General features: G+C 37.9%; 1 protein-coding gene across 2 annotated transcripts in view; it reads right to left on the bottom strand.

The window, feature by feature from the left end:
* The window catches only part of NDST4 (N-deacetylase and N-sulfotransferase 4), a 106007-nt gene that overhangs the window by 46091 nt on the left and 45292 nt on the right, over window positions 1–14624 (bottom strand). For both annotated transcript variants that reach the window (XM_035325601.1, XM_035325602.1), the window contains exons 3-4: window positions 14336–14423; window positions 9108–9262 (exon numbers count right to left, since the gene is read on the bottom strand). In XM_035325601.1, the coding sequence (XP_035181492.1) occupies window positions 9108–9262; window positions 14336–14423 (243 nt within the window). The remainder of the gene's footprint in view (window positions 1–9107; window positions 9263–14335; window positions 14424–14624) is intronic.

The following is a 14624-nucleotide window of genomic DNA, read 5'->3' as shown; positions in this document are numbered from 1 at the left end:
TGCTTATATTTTCCCATGGCATTAGGGTAGTAGCAAAAATGCTGGACTGATAGACATCTTTTGTTTCATAAATATTTATTCAGTTCAGTTTCTCTGAGGAAATATGTTCATTTTCATGGATATAATCTATAGGCTATCTTGAAAGTATATCGTGATGGAACAGTGAGGAGATTATACGCAGGCAGAAGGAATTAAGAAAGTCACTTGAATGTGAGTCTACTGGTGTGCTGGGCATGTGCCTTCACTCCCAAATGTCTCTTGCCTTTGTTCTGCTCCTAATCTCTCCCATTCACATGGGCTGTCTGAAAACCCCATCTGATGGGGTTATCTGATAGGGTCAGTTAACCACCTCGAAAGACTGGGATGTTTTTAAGAGATCACATTATTTGATCAGATCATTAACTTTGTTGGTCTGAGTGATGTTCAGAAGTGCACCCAGCATTTTTCACCAGCTACAGCCAGGAAGAAAGGCTATGTTCTGCCACTTCTCCATCGCCCCTTTAGACCCTTCAACTTCCAAGCCTTTTCCAGCTCTCCCATGGGATCTCCAGATCTGTAGGCGGTTACAGTGCTGTGGCTCTTGCTGGATCACTTTCTGTGCTCTGGGTGTTTACTGCATCTGTTTTACTCCCAGTACCACACGGGGTGGGACAACATCCGTGTCCTCAGCTCTCAATGTTGCAAAACTTCCTCTCTTTTGCTATCCTATGGCTCACTAAAATCACTCCCTTCTCCTTCTGGGAGAACAACTACATCACCATTTTATGCTCATATATAACTAATACAGCTGAAAATGGTTAAAATGTGAGATAATGTGTTTGTCCTTCCTCTTGCCTATGTTATCTAATAACTTTATCTAATTACTTTAACTCTGGGAGTGGCAGATTCTGCTGGGCATCTTCAAGTCCTTTGCAAAGAAAGGCTTTTGGGTCATTGACAAAATTAAATTAACCCTATGAGGAACACTTGTTCATACACCACATAATGCAACCACTTAAAATTATCCATTGCTTATTAGTAAGTATCTTAGGTTACCAGATGAGGGGGAGAGGAAGGGCGTGTAAAAAGAAACCCAAACTCATTATTTTGTGATTTACTGAGAGAAAATTATAATTTCTGCTTATTAATGTTACATACCTGAAATACATTAGTCAGTTTAAGGGTGAGATGATGAGTAGCTGTACAATAAGTGTCAACTCCTTCTTTTTCTCTCTTTTCTTTAAACATGTATAAAGGAATAAGTTATATCTAAGGGGTTTTGAAAAGCCTAGCTATTTATTAACAGAATGCCTGAGTGTATGATGCTCACAGTTGGATATACTGTATTGTCTTGAATCTGCAAACCTTCACCAAAACCTGTTAGGGAATATACACAAATGTAAAGCAAGACTGTCTTGAGATATAGCAAATGACTACTGCTGAGAATATGTCCGAAAGTAGGTATCTGGATTAATACATGCAAAATCCTGTTTACCTACTTACTATTTGCAGCTGGTATTGCCATAGAAACAGAATGGTGAAATGGTAATTTACCATTCACAAATAAAATAAGGCAGCATATTGTAAGTTCTCAATATAAAAAGTTAATTAGCCTCCGAATAGACGTGGGCACTACTTAGTTCATCACATAAATACATGTCAGTCACTCAGACACCCAATACAACTTTAAGAAGGAAAAACTAAGGCATAATCAGATTTTCTTTGACCAGTTCCATGTTCGATTTACTTGGGTAAATTAAATATATATTCTCTTTCAGTGATTTCTGTTGCTCTGTTTCCTTTTTCTTATTTTGTTATTGAATTTAGTTTAGGATTGAGAACTAATGTGTTAAAGGGGGAACATACATTTGAGTCCAAGAAGGACTTGATCCAAACTGTCAGACAAAATGGGACATGCCATTAGTGAATATGTATTTTGTCTATTCTAAGGAACAATTTCCTACAAGATTTCATCAGGTTATTTTTACATTCAAGACCTTGTGCATTTATCTGCATAGTTTGGAAAACTTCTGGACCTTTCTGGCACTGAGAAGAACAGTATAACATTCTTGAGTATGCTTTAGCTGGGACCACAGCCATTATTTTTGTACAGGTTAAATTTGCTTTCCTATTTCTCTTGTGCATTTAGTTCCAACTGTAATTTAAGTGACAGCATAAGATGAAGCTGCAGTGATGCCTGGATGAGTTCAACATTAAAGGAGAATCACTGTTACAACCTGGGAGATAGGGGAGAATATTATTAAATTGGCTGCTGCAATTTTGGCAAAAATTCCCTTGGTCATTACTTCTTCCCATCTCTTGGTTTGCATCATGGAGTGCTCTGAGAGCACATGACCTGCCTTGTTTTAAGGTCTAGACCTGACCAGAAGATGCTCTCCAGGAGCACACCTCATGTCCTTTGGACACCAGTGAGGGTGTGGTGTATGGATTAGATTAATTCCAGTCCATCTCTTCATGTGGCCAGCCCATCCCCATTATCCCCTGCTTCATGTGGCAGAGCCCAGAGAGCCATCGTCTCATAATCACACTGATGCACCTAAGCCAGAGCACTGGGAATTGGAAATTCACAGTCCTGCCAGTGCAGCCTGGCCTGTCTGCACACACTTCAAAGTTTCCTTACCCAGAGCCCATTGGCAAGATAGATACTTCCACAGGTGATCTGAAAGGCTGAAGCAATCTGCTAAGGCTGCTTATCTCTCTCAATTATCATCTCTGTTCAAGCAAGTGAAGACGTTTGACCTTCCTATTTGTACAGAAATAAGCTGTATTCACCATTTCAGCATGTGCTGTGTGTACTTGTTCTGCATTTGCAAAAAAAAGTCTCTGCTAAAGAATGGATGACAGGTGATGCAGAATTAGCACTGCTTTCCAGGGGTAGGTGTAGTTTCAAAATGTAAGTTTGAGTTCCTATATCCTTTTTTCTGTGAGCAGATGTTGGAAATTTTAATTAAAGAAAAAAACAAACACACACAAAAAAAAACAGTGCCAGGAAAATTAGCTATTTATATTAGCACTTTTTTTTTTTTTTTTTTTTTGAGAAAGAGACAGTTTTTGATTCTGCCAAATATTACTTTTCCTTATTAAAGCACAGTAAGAACTAAAATTAAAAACAAAAAACATGCTATAAGACAACTGACATTCATTTTTTTTTTAAAGACCACCATTGATTTGTTTGCAGAAACATCTGGTACTGGACATTACTGGGGAGAGAATAGAAAAGCCCCACACACTAACCTTTTAATTCAGCAAATCTTATGTCTACTGTAGATCTTTTCATACACTAAGTGGAACTGCAGGATTCTCTTTCATGTAAAGAATTCTTAGGTGAAAAAGTTAATATAACCTCAGGCAAGTTTGCTAAAATTTTTGACTTTGTTCAACAGTAGATGATAGAATAAATTTAGGACTTCATAAGATGCTATCTTCCAAAGTTAAGATTTACATAAGCTTTGCATATTCCTAGCACTGGGATATATTTCTAATATTGCCGCAGATTTCCTATAAGAGATTATATGTTACTATGTAGGTTTAAAATACTTAGTTTCTTTTATTTGATAAATGATTTCACTATGTGCTTGTCAGCAATCATAAAAATGTGTGGTATTCTAGCCTTCATGGACACATGATTTTTGTTCTCGTTGTTTATGCTTCTGGATAATTTTTTATTGAATAAACATTTCATCTTTTAATTTCAGTTCAATTCTAAACTATTAAAATCTTGTTTAAAAGCTCTCTAGCTAGACAAAATGATTCACCAAACAAAAGGTGATTATTATCAAGACACGGGGTTTTAGGTTGTGCAAAGCTAAATTATTTTTCTTAGTTTTATGGAAGGGTATGTCAGGTTTGAGTGACTATAACTATTACAAAACTGTCTGGGGTCAATGGCCTGCAGGAGCACTAGCTGTGAGAGCACAGAGCTTGTTTTTATTTTACATGGTGGAGGAGCATGCTGTGGACAAACGTATTTTGTCATGGATGACTGTCACAGGATTAGGTAGTTTAGAATTGTGGATTTATCAAACTGAATCCTGGCTCCTAGTTCTACCCCAGTATTTTTTCAATAAAGTGTGACAAACCTCTTAGTAGCTCTGTATGTTGGTACTCGTTTTGCATCTCTGTTGCGTGCTCACTTGGCAAGTGGCTGTAGGGTGCCTGTCGGGTCTAAGCAAAATGGGATCTCTGCTGTCACTGTCAGATACAAAACTGGCAGCCATGTGGGAAGGGACAGCACAGTAGTCTGCCAGGTATCACCACAACTCCTGTTCCAAGCCTGCTCCTTATCTGTATGTGGTACTAATGAAAGCTGAGAAAGGAGAGGAGCTCTAGTGATTTGCTTCCAAAGCACGCTCCTGATATGGACAAAAACACTAATGAAGATCGACAATTCAGGAAGAACCTTAAAGTTAGGCAGAATAAATCTCATCCTGTTTGTACAGGGAAACATTATCCTATATATGCAGAACACTTTTAGAATATTTTTAGAGGCAATCTCTGGTGAGCATCTCTAATTCCCATGTTAACTACAGATATTAATAATGGGACAAATTAGACCTTTCATCACATGTAGGAGCTTTGTATTTCGTATGTGGTCACGTGTCTTTTTATTCTTGTTATTTAACTGGTATATTAAAAGCCCATGGTTTCCTTGTGGTTTGGGCAGTTCAAGAGTTTTAGGCTGAGGAAGTGCTAATGTGAATCTGGTTGGTTTAGAAACAGGAAATTGAATCCAAGGAGCAATAATAGAGAGGGTCTAAATGGATTTCTTTGTTTTGTATATGTATCTCTCTGAATTGATTTGTTTGTGTGTGTATCTCACTTGTTCATATCAGATCATAGCTCCATTTTTACAGATGATGATAATTTTTGCTGTATCTCTACTGTGCTTTGGGTGTATGTGCTCACAAATGAGCACAGAAGATAATTACTGAGCAAACAAATCAAGGGACAAAATAAAGAGCTACAGGCTTTGGATTAAAAATATTCTACCTTTTCTGAGATAAAGATGCACAAGAGGGGGAGGAAGAATATCTTGTGATTAAAGGGTGGCAGTGAAAATCAGAACTTGATTTTATTTTCTGAATGTGCTACAAGAGACTTCTGCTTGCACAATTGTTTACCTCTGTATCAATTGCATAGCCTATAAAAATACAAGAATAATAGTACTTGAGATGCTATCAGTTTGCAAAACTTAATCCACGGTTTAATCCATTAGTATCTGTAAAGGATTTTGGGTTGCTCTAATAGAAGAAGAAACAACAACAGCAAAACAACAACAAAAATTATGTCAAAACAAACTTATAATCAAAATAAATGTAATTTTACTTTAGCCAGGCTTTGAAATATACCATCCACATTTACAGAAATATTAAGACATTAGGATAGCAAAGTTCTGGGTAGTTTGCAAATTACTTTACAAGAGTTAGAGTCTATGGCTCTTGTGTTTTGAAGTGTCTAATGGCTTTCTGGTGTAAATCTGCACTGATGGGTAACAGAGATAAAGACAGAAATCTACAGAAAGGGACTTTGCTCTTTGTCTAGAAGAAGTGAGAAAAGAATGAAGGTATGAACATACTGAACTAATAGGGGAGCACGAAGGCTTCAGGCTGCCTTCCTCCCCACACAAGTGAAATGTCCTCTGAAATAGCTGCACCCTGGGAGGTTGCCTGAAAGCCTACCAGGTGTTTGTTTCCTGTCATTATTCCCTGTTCTCATAGCATGTTCTGCTGGTGTTGCATGCTCCTTTGAGGCTGAGGATATTGCGAGTGCTTGAGACGACGAGGTGTGGCAGCAAGGGCAGTGGAGATGGGGCTATGGGTGGTGGCAGCTGCAGGACCACTGCTCAGACACGCATGGACAATGATTTTTTTACCAGGACACTGTTCCAGGTAAGCAAAACTTCCTGTGCTTTCTGTCAGGTGAAGAACTTTGGAGCAACAGCATTTATGAAGGATATCAGAAAATGTCTTCCTCTCACCAGCTAGGTGTGGAACAGCAGGAATGGCGAATGTCTCTGTGACACATAACATTCAGTGTTTTTATTAGAGGTGGTCTCCTTTAATTCAAAAGCAATTCACAAGTAAGGGAATCCTTTAAAGACTGTTGATTTTATTAAGCCCTAGCTCCACAGAGGTGTAATTGAAATCAAGGCAAATCAACGCAATTGGATACCTAATTGGCAACTAGTTGGATGTATATAAAACTGTTTAGATATCTGACTTTCTACTTGTATTTTGTGATGTACCTTTTTGAGGCAGGCTTCAGTTATAACTCCCCAGTTTATAGAGCGTCACTTTGAGGAATAGACGTATCAGTATAAAATGGAAAAAAGTGTTTTATCCAGTTGCCAGCTCTAACACCTGCATTTCTTGCCTGTATTCAGCAGGTTGTATGTACACAAGCTTCTGCAAACCGAAGATTATGCCTAGTGTAAATGCAAGAGCCAGTAAAAATTGTGCTTATGTACATTTGTAGCTCCATATGATAATATCCATGAAATACTGTGTTTCAGATAAACTGGTTTGTGTTTTTTAAGCTTACTTTAATCCCCAGCACTCACAGAAGAACATTCCTTTCATGAAATGTTTTCTCCTGGTGAACAACATCTCTCCTGAGCCTCATACTCCCTTGCATGGAGAAACTGCTGACTGTGATGAGATTTGGATCTTAAAGTCCAGGCCCTTAAAGTCCAGGTTACCAGTCAGTGTGATGTGTTTCTTCTAAAATGAAAACGCCAGGAGGAGCTGACAGGTCTTAATGAACAGATTATTTTTTTTTGGTTCTTTTGTTGTTGTTGTTGTTCTTTTTTTTTGTCTGTTTTTTTATTTTTATTTTTATTTTTTAATTATTATTATTATTATTATTTTAATGTTAAATCAACCTTGACTGTTCTTTTTCAGGTATAATGATTTGTTCTCCCATCTTGAAGACCCCACTACCTTCTTACCGTGTTTAAAAAATGAACAAAGAAATACATCAGGTGAAGAATGAATGTGATCATACTTCCAAGTAATTATTGCAACTTTCCTTGCACAAACTGACAGTGTTTTCTCTACTTGCAGTTAAAACAGGAGGTGGGGAGATACAGTCAATAAATAGGAAATGCGAGAGAAAATGGTATCAACATCAAGCTGTGTTCCCCTGAGTATAATGCTAAATAAAGGTAATAGAGCACAAATAAGATGTATAACACCAAGCAGACTTTCTGTGTACTCTGCTGAACATGTAATTTAAATTTGGATCTATGCTATGAAGTAAAAGAATAATAAAAAGGAGCTTGCACTGATTTTGGAAGACTTATAGAAGTGCAGCTGTAGAAAAGGGAACTCCTTTCCCAAATAAGACATGAGGATGAGAAAGAAGGGGAGAGTACAAAACTGTTCCAGAGTCATGGTTGGGACCTCTGTTATCAGGAAGACAAAAATCTCCCACAGAGTGGACTTCAAAGGAAGCCTTTTGAAAAGAAATGTTCTCATAAGTAAATTGCACAGCTCATATCGATTCAAGGTTGAGAGGTTGGTACAACCCCTGTCCAAATGTTAGCAGGAAATAAAGCTGTAATAACAGCAGCCGTTCTCTGACATCAGCCCCTTATTTATAGGCACCCTAAGGAGACCCTAACCTTCAGTGATGATAGGGAGATGGGCTTTATCTTTCTGTAGCTGAAGTTGCAAACATTGTCTTACAAGCCCTCTTTTCAGACTACACTATAGATTTTACTCCTAAAGGTGGTTTGACCTAAAAGGCATTGCGTTGCCTGAAAACAGTAGAATTTCCCCGCTGGTTTAATGATGAATGGATGATGTGTATTTGAGATACAGATTATTTAAAAATTACTCTTGCATTTAAAATCTCAGCTATATTTAGTTCCCTTAGGACTCTTTGCAGCAGATTGCCCAGGTCAAACAAAATGAATGAACAGGCCATGCCAGGAATGAAAACTGACAGTAACACAGATCTGTGGAAAGGAAAAGTCATCCAAAATACCTCTGTGCTAATATCCTACAAAGAAGGAGATGGGAAGGGGAGAAGTCTGAAGAGAAGAGTAAACAGTTAAGCCATTTTTAATGAATGTTCTTTAAAGGTTGTTAGGAAAATATTTTCATAAACAAGGGAATAAATTTCTTCCAACTGCTTGTTTAGGCATCTGCCTTTGCTTGGTTTCCTGATCCATCTTGGCTTATGTGAGGGATGGGGATAAGGGGCAGCTGCTGGCTGGCCTTTCTGAGCTGTGAAGGGCTGAGATCTCTGTTCCCTAAGCAGCAGAGAAAACCACACCGTGTTGATCTGCTCTTTTGAGTAGCACTGGTTACGTGGCATTCCTGTGCCTTGTCAAAGACCACAGTGTCTTTTCCAAAGAGAGCATTTACAGACTTTAGCTTTCTTTGTCATGCTGCATAACCCAGTAGAATTACCCTGAATGGACTCTAAATGGTTTCCACATGACCTCCAAGTACAAGCACTCAGAGCTCTGGACAGTGCTAGGAGGATGGCTCTTGTAACATCATAATGAAACATCATTATCTATAAACATTAGTAACAGGTTAGCTATGTAAAAAGCATATTTTCAAACAGGTCATCTAAAAAAAAGTACTCTGAAATCCAGCAGCTTCACTTATTTACTTCATTAGCTTCAAGATTTCTCACAAACCATATATAACATTTCACAAACTTCACTGGAACTTTCTCATTCACCTCTGAAGATGTTTGCACCAGACTTCAGGAAGCTGATAACCTGTGTACAATCCCCTTCCTAAAGCTCAAAAGGCCAACTGACATCTGCTGAGATTTCACTGCTTCTGTTCCCTATGGTCTTGAAAGACTGCTTGGTTGATGGGCTGCTTCCTCTCCAGAAAGCCTGTGCCAGAGAAAAAGGCTATGGCAAAATTCAGCCCAAGTTTGAGTCATGGAATGCTTTTTGGGGCTGGCTTTCCAATCTTGCAGCCTTATTTCTATACCTATGTAAGCCTTATTTCTATACCTATGTAAGCATACATGTAATATATGCTTAATAAACATTAATATATACTAAATAAACATTATAACTATGCTTTCCAAGTTATATATTAAAGGTATCCTAGCTGAAACTTCTGGTAACTTTTACTCACTAGTGCAAATTCTTTGTTGAGGATCATTTGCTCCACCAGTGAGGATTCATTGTGGAAAAGATGAGGCTGCATGTGACTCCACATGTGGGGAAACCACCAAAACTCATCCACAGATCTCAACAGCAGGTCATCGCCTTCATCTTCCTCTTCAGTCCCTGCAAAAGAAAAAAAGGAATAGAAAAGTAACAGCAGAAAATGCCCATACTATTATTAATATTATTTGTTTTTCCCCTCAAGACAGAAGCTGCTATAGAACCCGATGTCTTTGGCTCTGATTTCTCAACATGCTGCAGACAAGCTCTAGCATATCACAGGAGGAATAAGAAATACTATGTGTGCTAGCTGACTCTCTATTCCTAACACTCTGATAATTGATAGTAATTCTAACAAGAATTGAATTTTAAGGGTGGATTGTTGTTCTATGTAATACACGAGTTTTTAGTTCAGGCTGCCCATGAAGATGGAGGATTGGATGGACTTGTACCCATCTGCCTTGATCCTGGTGGGTACTGCACAGCTGTAGCTGGCCAGGATGGCATTGCAGAGTGCTCTGTACCAGAGTCCTGCTAAACCCAGATTCACTTATAGCTACACCATAAACCTCAGCAAACTGAAATCTGATCATTTCTGGTAAAATGTGAAAGAAGTTTGCAATAGTTTCAAATACGATTAGGTAAAAACCATGTAACTAATTGCAAAAGGGTTCTACACACTGCTTCGTACGGTTCAGTGTTCGATTATTGCCACATTTAGTCTCTAAGTAAAAAGAATAAAAATTCCTGTGTTAGTGAAGAGTATCTGCTTCAGGCAGAAGCAAGCATGTGTGGTTATAACAAAGAAAACCTTCCATTTGAGAAATTATACAGTGCTACTTCCACCACCTGCAGCATACGTCTCCAGTGCTTTTTCAAATTGTGAAAGCAAAGTTACATTTCACTAACTTCACCCTCAAATTACTGAACGATATTCAGTTTATTGCAGCCTCCTGTCTTGCTCCTTTATCATTTTAATTTAAATACCTTTATTTAGCTCCAAAGAAATAATTGTCAACATCAGTCTACTGAGGCAAACATAGCTTTCTTTTTACAAGCCTTTCAATGTTTGCAAAACTCACTGGAAGAAAATATTCCATAGATGTCACTGTTTACTTCTGTGGTATGAAGCAGGAACACATAGAGATGTGCATGAACTTTAGATTTTTATTTTTCACATCGGCAAATGTATTTTGAAGAATGGTGCTACACAAGGAGAGCATTACTTTGAAACTTTCTCCCAGTGTCACTGAATCAATTTACTCTCCCCTGTAGCACTCTGCAAGTTCTAAGAATGCATAAAGTTGCTCCCATGGATGGGAGTTCTTAATGGAAAAGAGAAAACAACCTTGTTTTCTAGGTAATTCCTTACTGAGAAGAAAGGACCGATGGCAGCCCTGTCTGTTCTATCATGCAAAACTTCTGTATGGTACATCTGTTGAATGACTGCTCTCTTGTTTCTTGGGGTATGTGGTTCACTTGCACCCTCCCAGAGAAATGTGATCAGAGGGGAGAAACTTAATGTAGGGTTTCAAAACAGGAAGAAGAGAAAAAGGCAAGAGTCTGTGTAGCCATTAAAGAGCTCTTTGGGAACCCAAAGCTAGAACACTGAAGGTAGGGACGAAGAGAAAAAAAAAGTGCATATTTTAAGTATATAAAGAACTATGATCATTTGACATAGGATTTAGGTCGATGGATAATTTAATATCGTTTAAAGTAGAGTTTGGTTCTTGAAATAAATTATTGTAATATCACATTTTTTCCCTACTAATTTATTTGTGAATTTAGATACAATTCATCAACATTTGCAATTTATGTTTTTCTTTATTATTATTATATTATTATAGCAAAGATCAAACAAAGTAAAGCATAACACTTTCAAGTTTATACAAAGAAAAGTATGTAATGGCGGAACTGGAACAAAAAGTTTTGAAGTTTAACACTTGGTGGAGATTTCACTATTTGGAGGATAATTTTCTTCACAACAAAAATTTTGTTTAATTTTTATAAATTCTTAACTATATGCATTTTAAAAAGTCAAGGGTTTAATGGAACATTTATTAAGTGCTTATATTGTTTGAATATTTTTCCCAATCCTTTATTCAAAGTATTGAAAGCAAAACAAGGAATTGTGAAGTTTTAATTTCTTGTATAATCAGTATTCTTTGTGTGACTTCCTATCTTCATTTTTATATGAAACCTGAAAATTGCAACAGGTCTACAATCAAGGAGGTGAACATATATCTACTTTGAGAGACAGTATGCACTTTGCAGAGGTAAGTAATAATTCAAAGTTTGATTGCACATAATAAATTATACTACATTTTAAAGCTACAACTGTACAACTGTAGCTTAGAGGTCTCGAGCTCAAAACTGAAACTAAGTTTGAAGTTGCTATCAATAATATTAAAAATCTTAAATGCAAATCCTGAGAACATCTTAATTTCTGTTGCCACAGCATAAACAAGAGGAAGATGTTTGCTAAACCAAGAGGTTCTATTCTATTTTTTTAAATTACTTTTTATTTTTTGCTATCAGTCTCATGTCTACAGTGCTTAGTTTACCTGTGCTACAGAAGAAAACATTGGTGGCATCACGATGAGGAGCAGTGAGGCAGTTGTTGTACCGGTATGAAGGCATACCAACTAGGATTGGTATTTGTAGTACAGATGTCAACAACATCTTTCGATGAAAATGTATAACTGTTTAATCTACCAACACATTCCCATGCTCATCTCCCTCCTGTAGTTTTAAAATGATCCAAGTTTTGGAAAGGAGAGCAAAATCACACATTAAGGAAGTCAATAACGCACAGCAATCTCAGTGCGCTAATAAAGCATGTTGAATACCTGATACTAAAAGCCTCTCTGGGTAAACAAACTACATTTACAGTAATTAAAGAATACCTTTACGCTTTATTTATAATGAGTCAATAAAGTGTATATTGCATGGAGAATACTTTGGAATCGTTCCACTAAGCTGATATGACAAAATGCCACCACTGACTTGTAAATGAAGTGCTCACTTAAAATCTCAGATGCTTCACTGAGTACAGAGAGCGGCATGTCCCTTAATGGAGGCAATGGCATGCTTCAACTCATTAAGTAGTTTTGTGCTATTTTGGTAAGCCTTGAGATCCTTCGGAGCACACGCACACTTGCACATTTGCCTATTTTCTCTCTACAGCAGCAGTAAATCTGAAATTGGTCAGTGTTATATCAGCTGGGCAAGCAAACCTGTGGACTGGTAGGAACAGGCTTCACTAAGAAACAGTAATGGCATATGGAGGCCATTGGGACTAACAAAGAAAAAATCTATGGGAAGGTCAGGGTGTTGATTTGGTAGGAAGGCTGCATATTTTGTGCCAGCCACTGATCAGGATATTGTAATATTTGTAATAAATTATTTCCTTTCCCACCTCCTCCCTTCCTTGAATTATCTTTCTCCATGGTGGACACTGAAAATACTGATGCCAGCTTTACTCTGTAGATGGCCATAATAGAGCAGCATCCTGCTTTCCTGCTTTAGAGTGGCTCAGAGCCTTGGGCTATTTTTGTTTATTTTGCTGTATTACGTGTATGTCCAATTAATCTCCAGAAGGAATAACTATCCAGGCAGGTCAAGATGAAGTGAGCAGAATACCGAAGGTCTGTCTCCAAAGTTGCTCTCTAATCACAGGTCTGCCACTGGCTTGTTATATGACTCCAGGCAAGTAATTCCATCTCTCTCTACCTCTCATTTTTCTCAGAGTCTGCAACCTACATCTTTAGTCTGTAAGGTTTCCTGGGCAGCAGTTGCCTAGCATTATGTGTCTGCATGAGGGGAAAACATCCTGGACTTTTAGTGTGCCTGAGAGCAACAGTGATACAAATAAATTATTTTGGTTTCCTTCTCTCTACTTATCCTTTAAAAGATTACTCATTTCCCCTCTCCCAGGGTCTTTTGTACTCTTCTAATTCATAGTGAAATGGAGACATAAGAGGTGAATGAGCTCACCTGCATCGTGTTCAAATTCTGGTAAAAAGGGAGTATTGCTGCACCTATGCTGCACTGGGGGACATTCACCTGACTGCCCTATTCTGCAGCTACCTCGTGGCCTGCTAGAGCTTGGACTGCATTATTCTTAGCTTTTAAACTTCTCTCATCTTCTATCTGCTACTGTGCCTACACCTCTCCTCTAAATAAGCTTCTTGGCCTCCCTAGCATCGCTCAGGCAAGGAGTGTCATTAGATGTGGCTGAATGTGTTGACAGCTGAGAATTTTGGAGTTGGTCTTCAGAGGTGAGAAGGATACAGTACGAGGCTTGGAAAGGAGAAGGATGTTTCCATTGCAGTGAGTCACTAAATTTGTCTTTTTTTTTTTTTTTTTTTTTTTTTTTTGCATATAAAGGGACGCAATGGGGGAGCAACACTAGGAAGCGCGAGTGGAGCTGCAGCAAAGTGCTAGGGAAAAGGTGAAGGGAGAGAGGAGAAAAGAAACATAGGGGGGAACATTACACTATGGAGAAATGGACCAACAGAGAGAAAGGCGTCATAAATAGGAGATGTAAAAGCACCTAATCTCCACAGAGACATGGTGCTTGTGTGCAACTTTTTATTGCATGCAGTACAAAGGTAGCAGGGCTTCAATATCCATTTAATACAAATTAAGTTTCATCTTGTTTTCCTTTTTCTTGCAATAAGAATGAATTTCTGAATCAAATGATTCTACCTTTGTCATCTGTCCCAATTGCAGACCACTGAGCTAGGTTACCTTTAGTCTTAGTAAAATTGAGTTTATCCCATTAAAATACTTCTGCCTCTTTATCGATTATGAGACATGTTTTTTTCAGTGTTTTATATTTCATCATACCTGCCATAGTGGTAAAACCCTAGTATGTCTTCTCTGCTGTCCTGCATTGTGCAGAATTATGGAGATCTTAGCAGCTCCTTTGCTTCCTTTATAACCCTAAGGTTTACTACCACACATCTTTCAGAAAAGCACTGATATCTACATATTCCTAAGAACCTCATCCATAGCCTACCATTGTTCCAGTGGGCAGTGAGTGAGACCCTGGATGCTAAAATATCGGAGCACATATTGCCGATTGCTCCACTGAGTTATTGTTTTATTTAAAAAGGGCATGTTTAAAGCTAGGTTTAAAATCCTGTCACCTATTTATCTGTAGCTACCTGAGAGCATGAAGTTCCTTCTTACCTGTGTGGTAAAATTTTCCTGAAAATCCAAGGTTGAAGGTAAAATTTGCAACCTGAGTGCGCAGTAAATTTTGAGTCTCTAGTAAAGCCTGAAATAAATAAGAAATTAACATGCATTTAGAAAAATGAATATTAGTTTATTGTATGCCTCATTTTAAAAATTGTGTCCAGCTGAGGAGATACAACAAAGAAGATCTTATTAAATGTTTCACATTTTATTTTAGGGTCATTCTTATTTTTTCTCTTCCTTCCTTCCTTCCTTCCTTCCTTCCTTCCTTCCTTCCTTCCTT

This window comes from Oxyura jamaicensis, chromosome 4, assembly GCF_011077185.1.
Source record: "Oxyura jamaicensis isolate SHBP4307 breed ruddy duck chromosome 4, BPBGC_Ojam_1.0, whole genome shotgun sequence".
Lineage (NCBI taxonomy): Eukaryota > Metazoa > Chordata > Aves > Anseriformes > Anatidae > Oxyura > Oxyura jamaicensis.
This window is presented reverse-complemented; position numbering and strand designations above follow the sequence as displayed.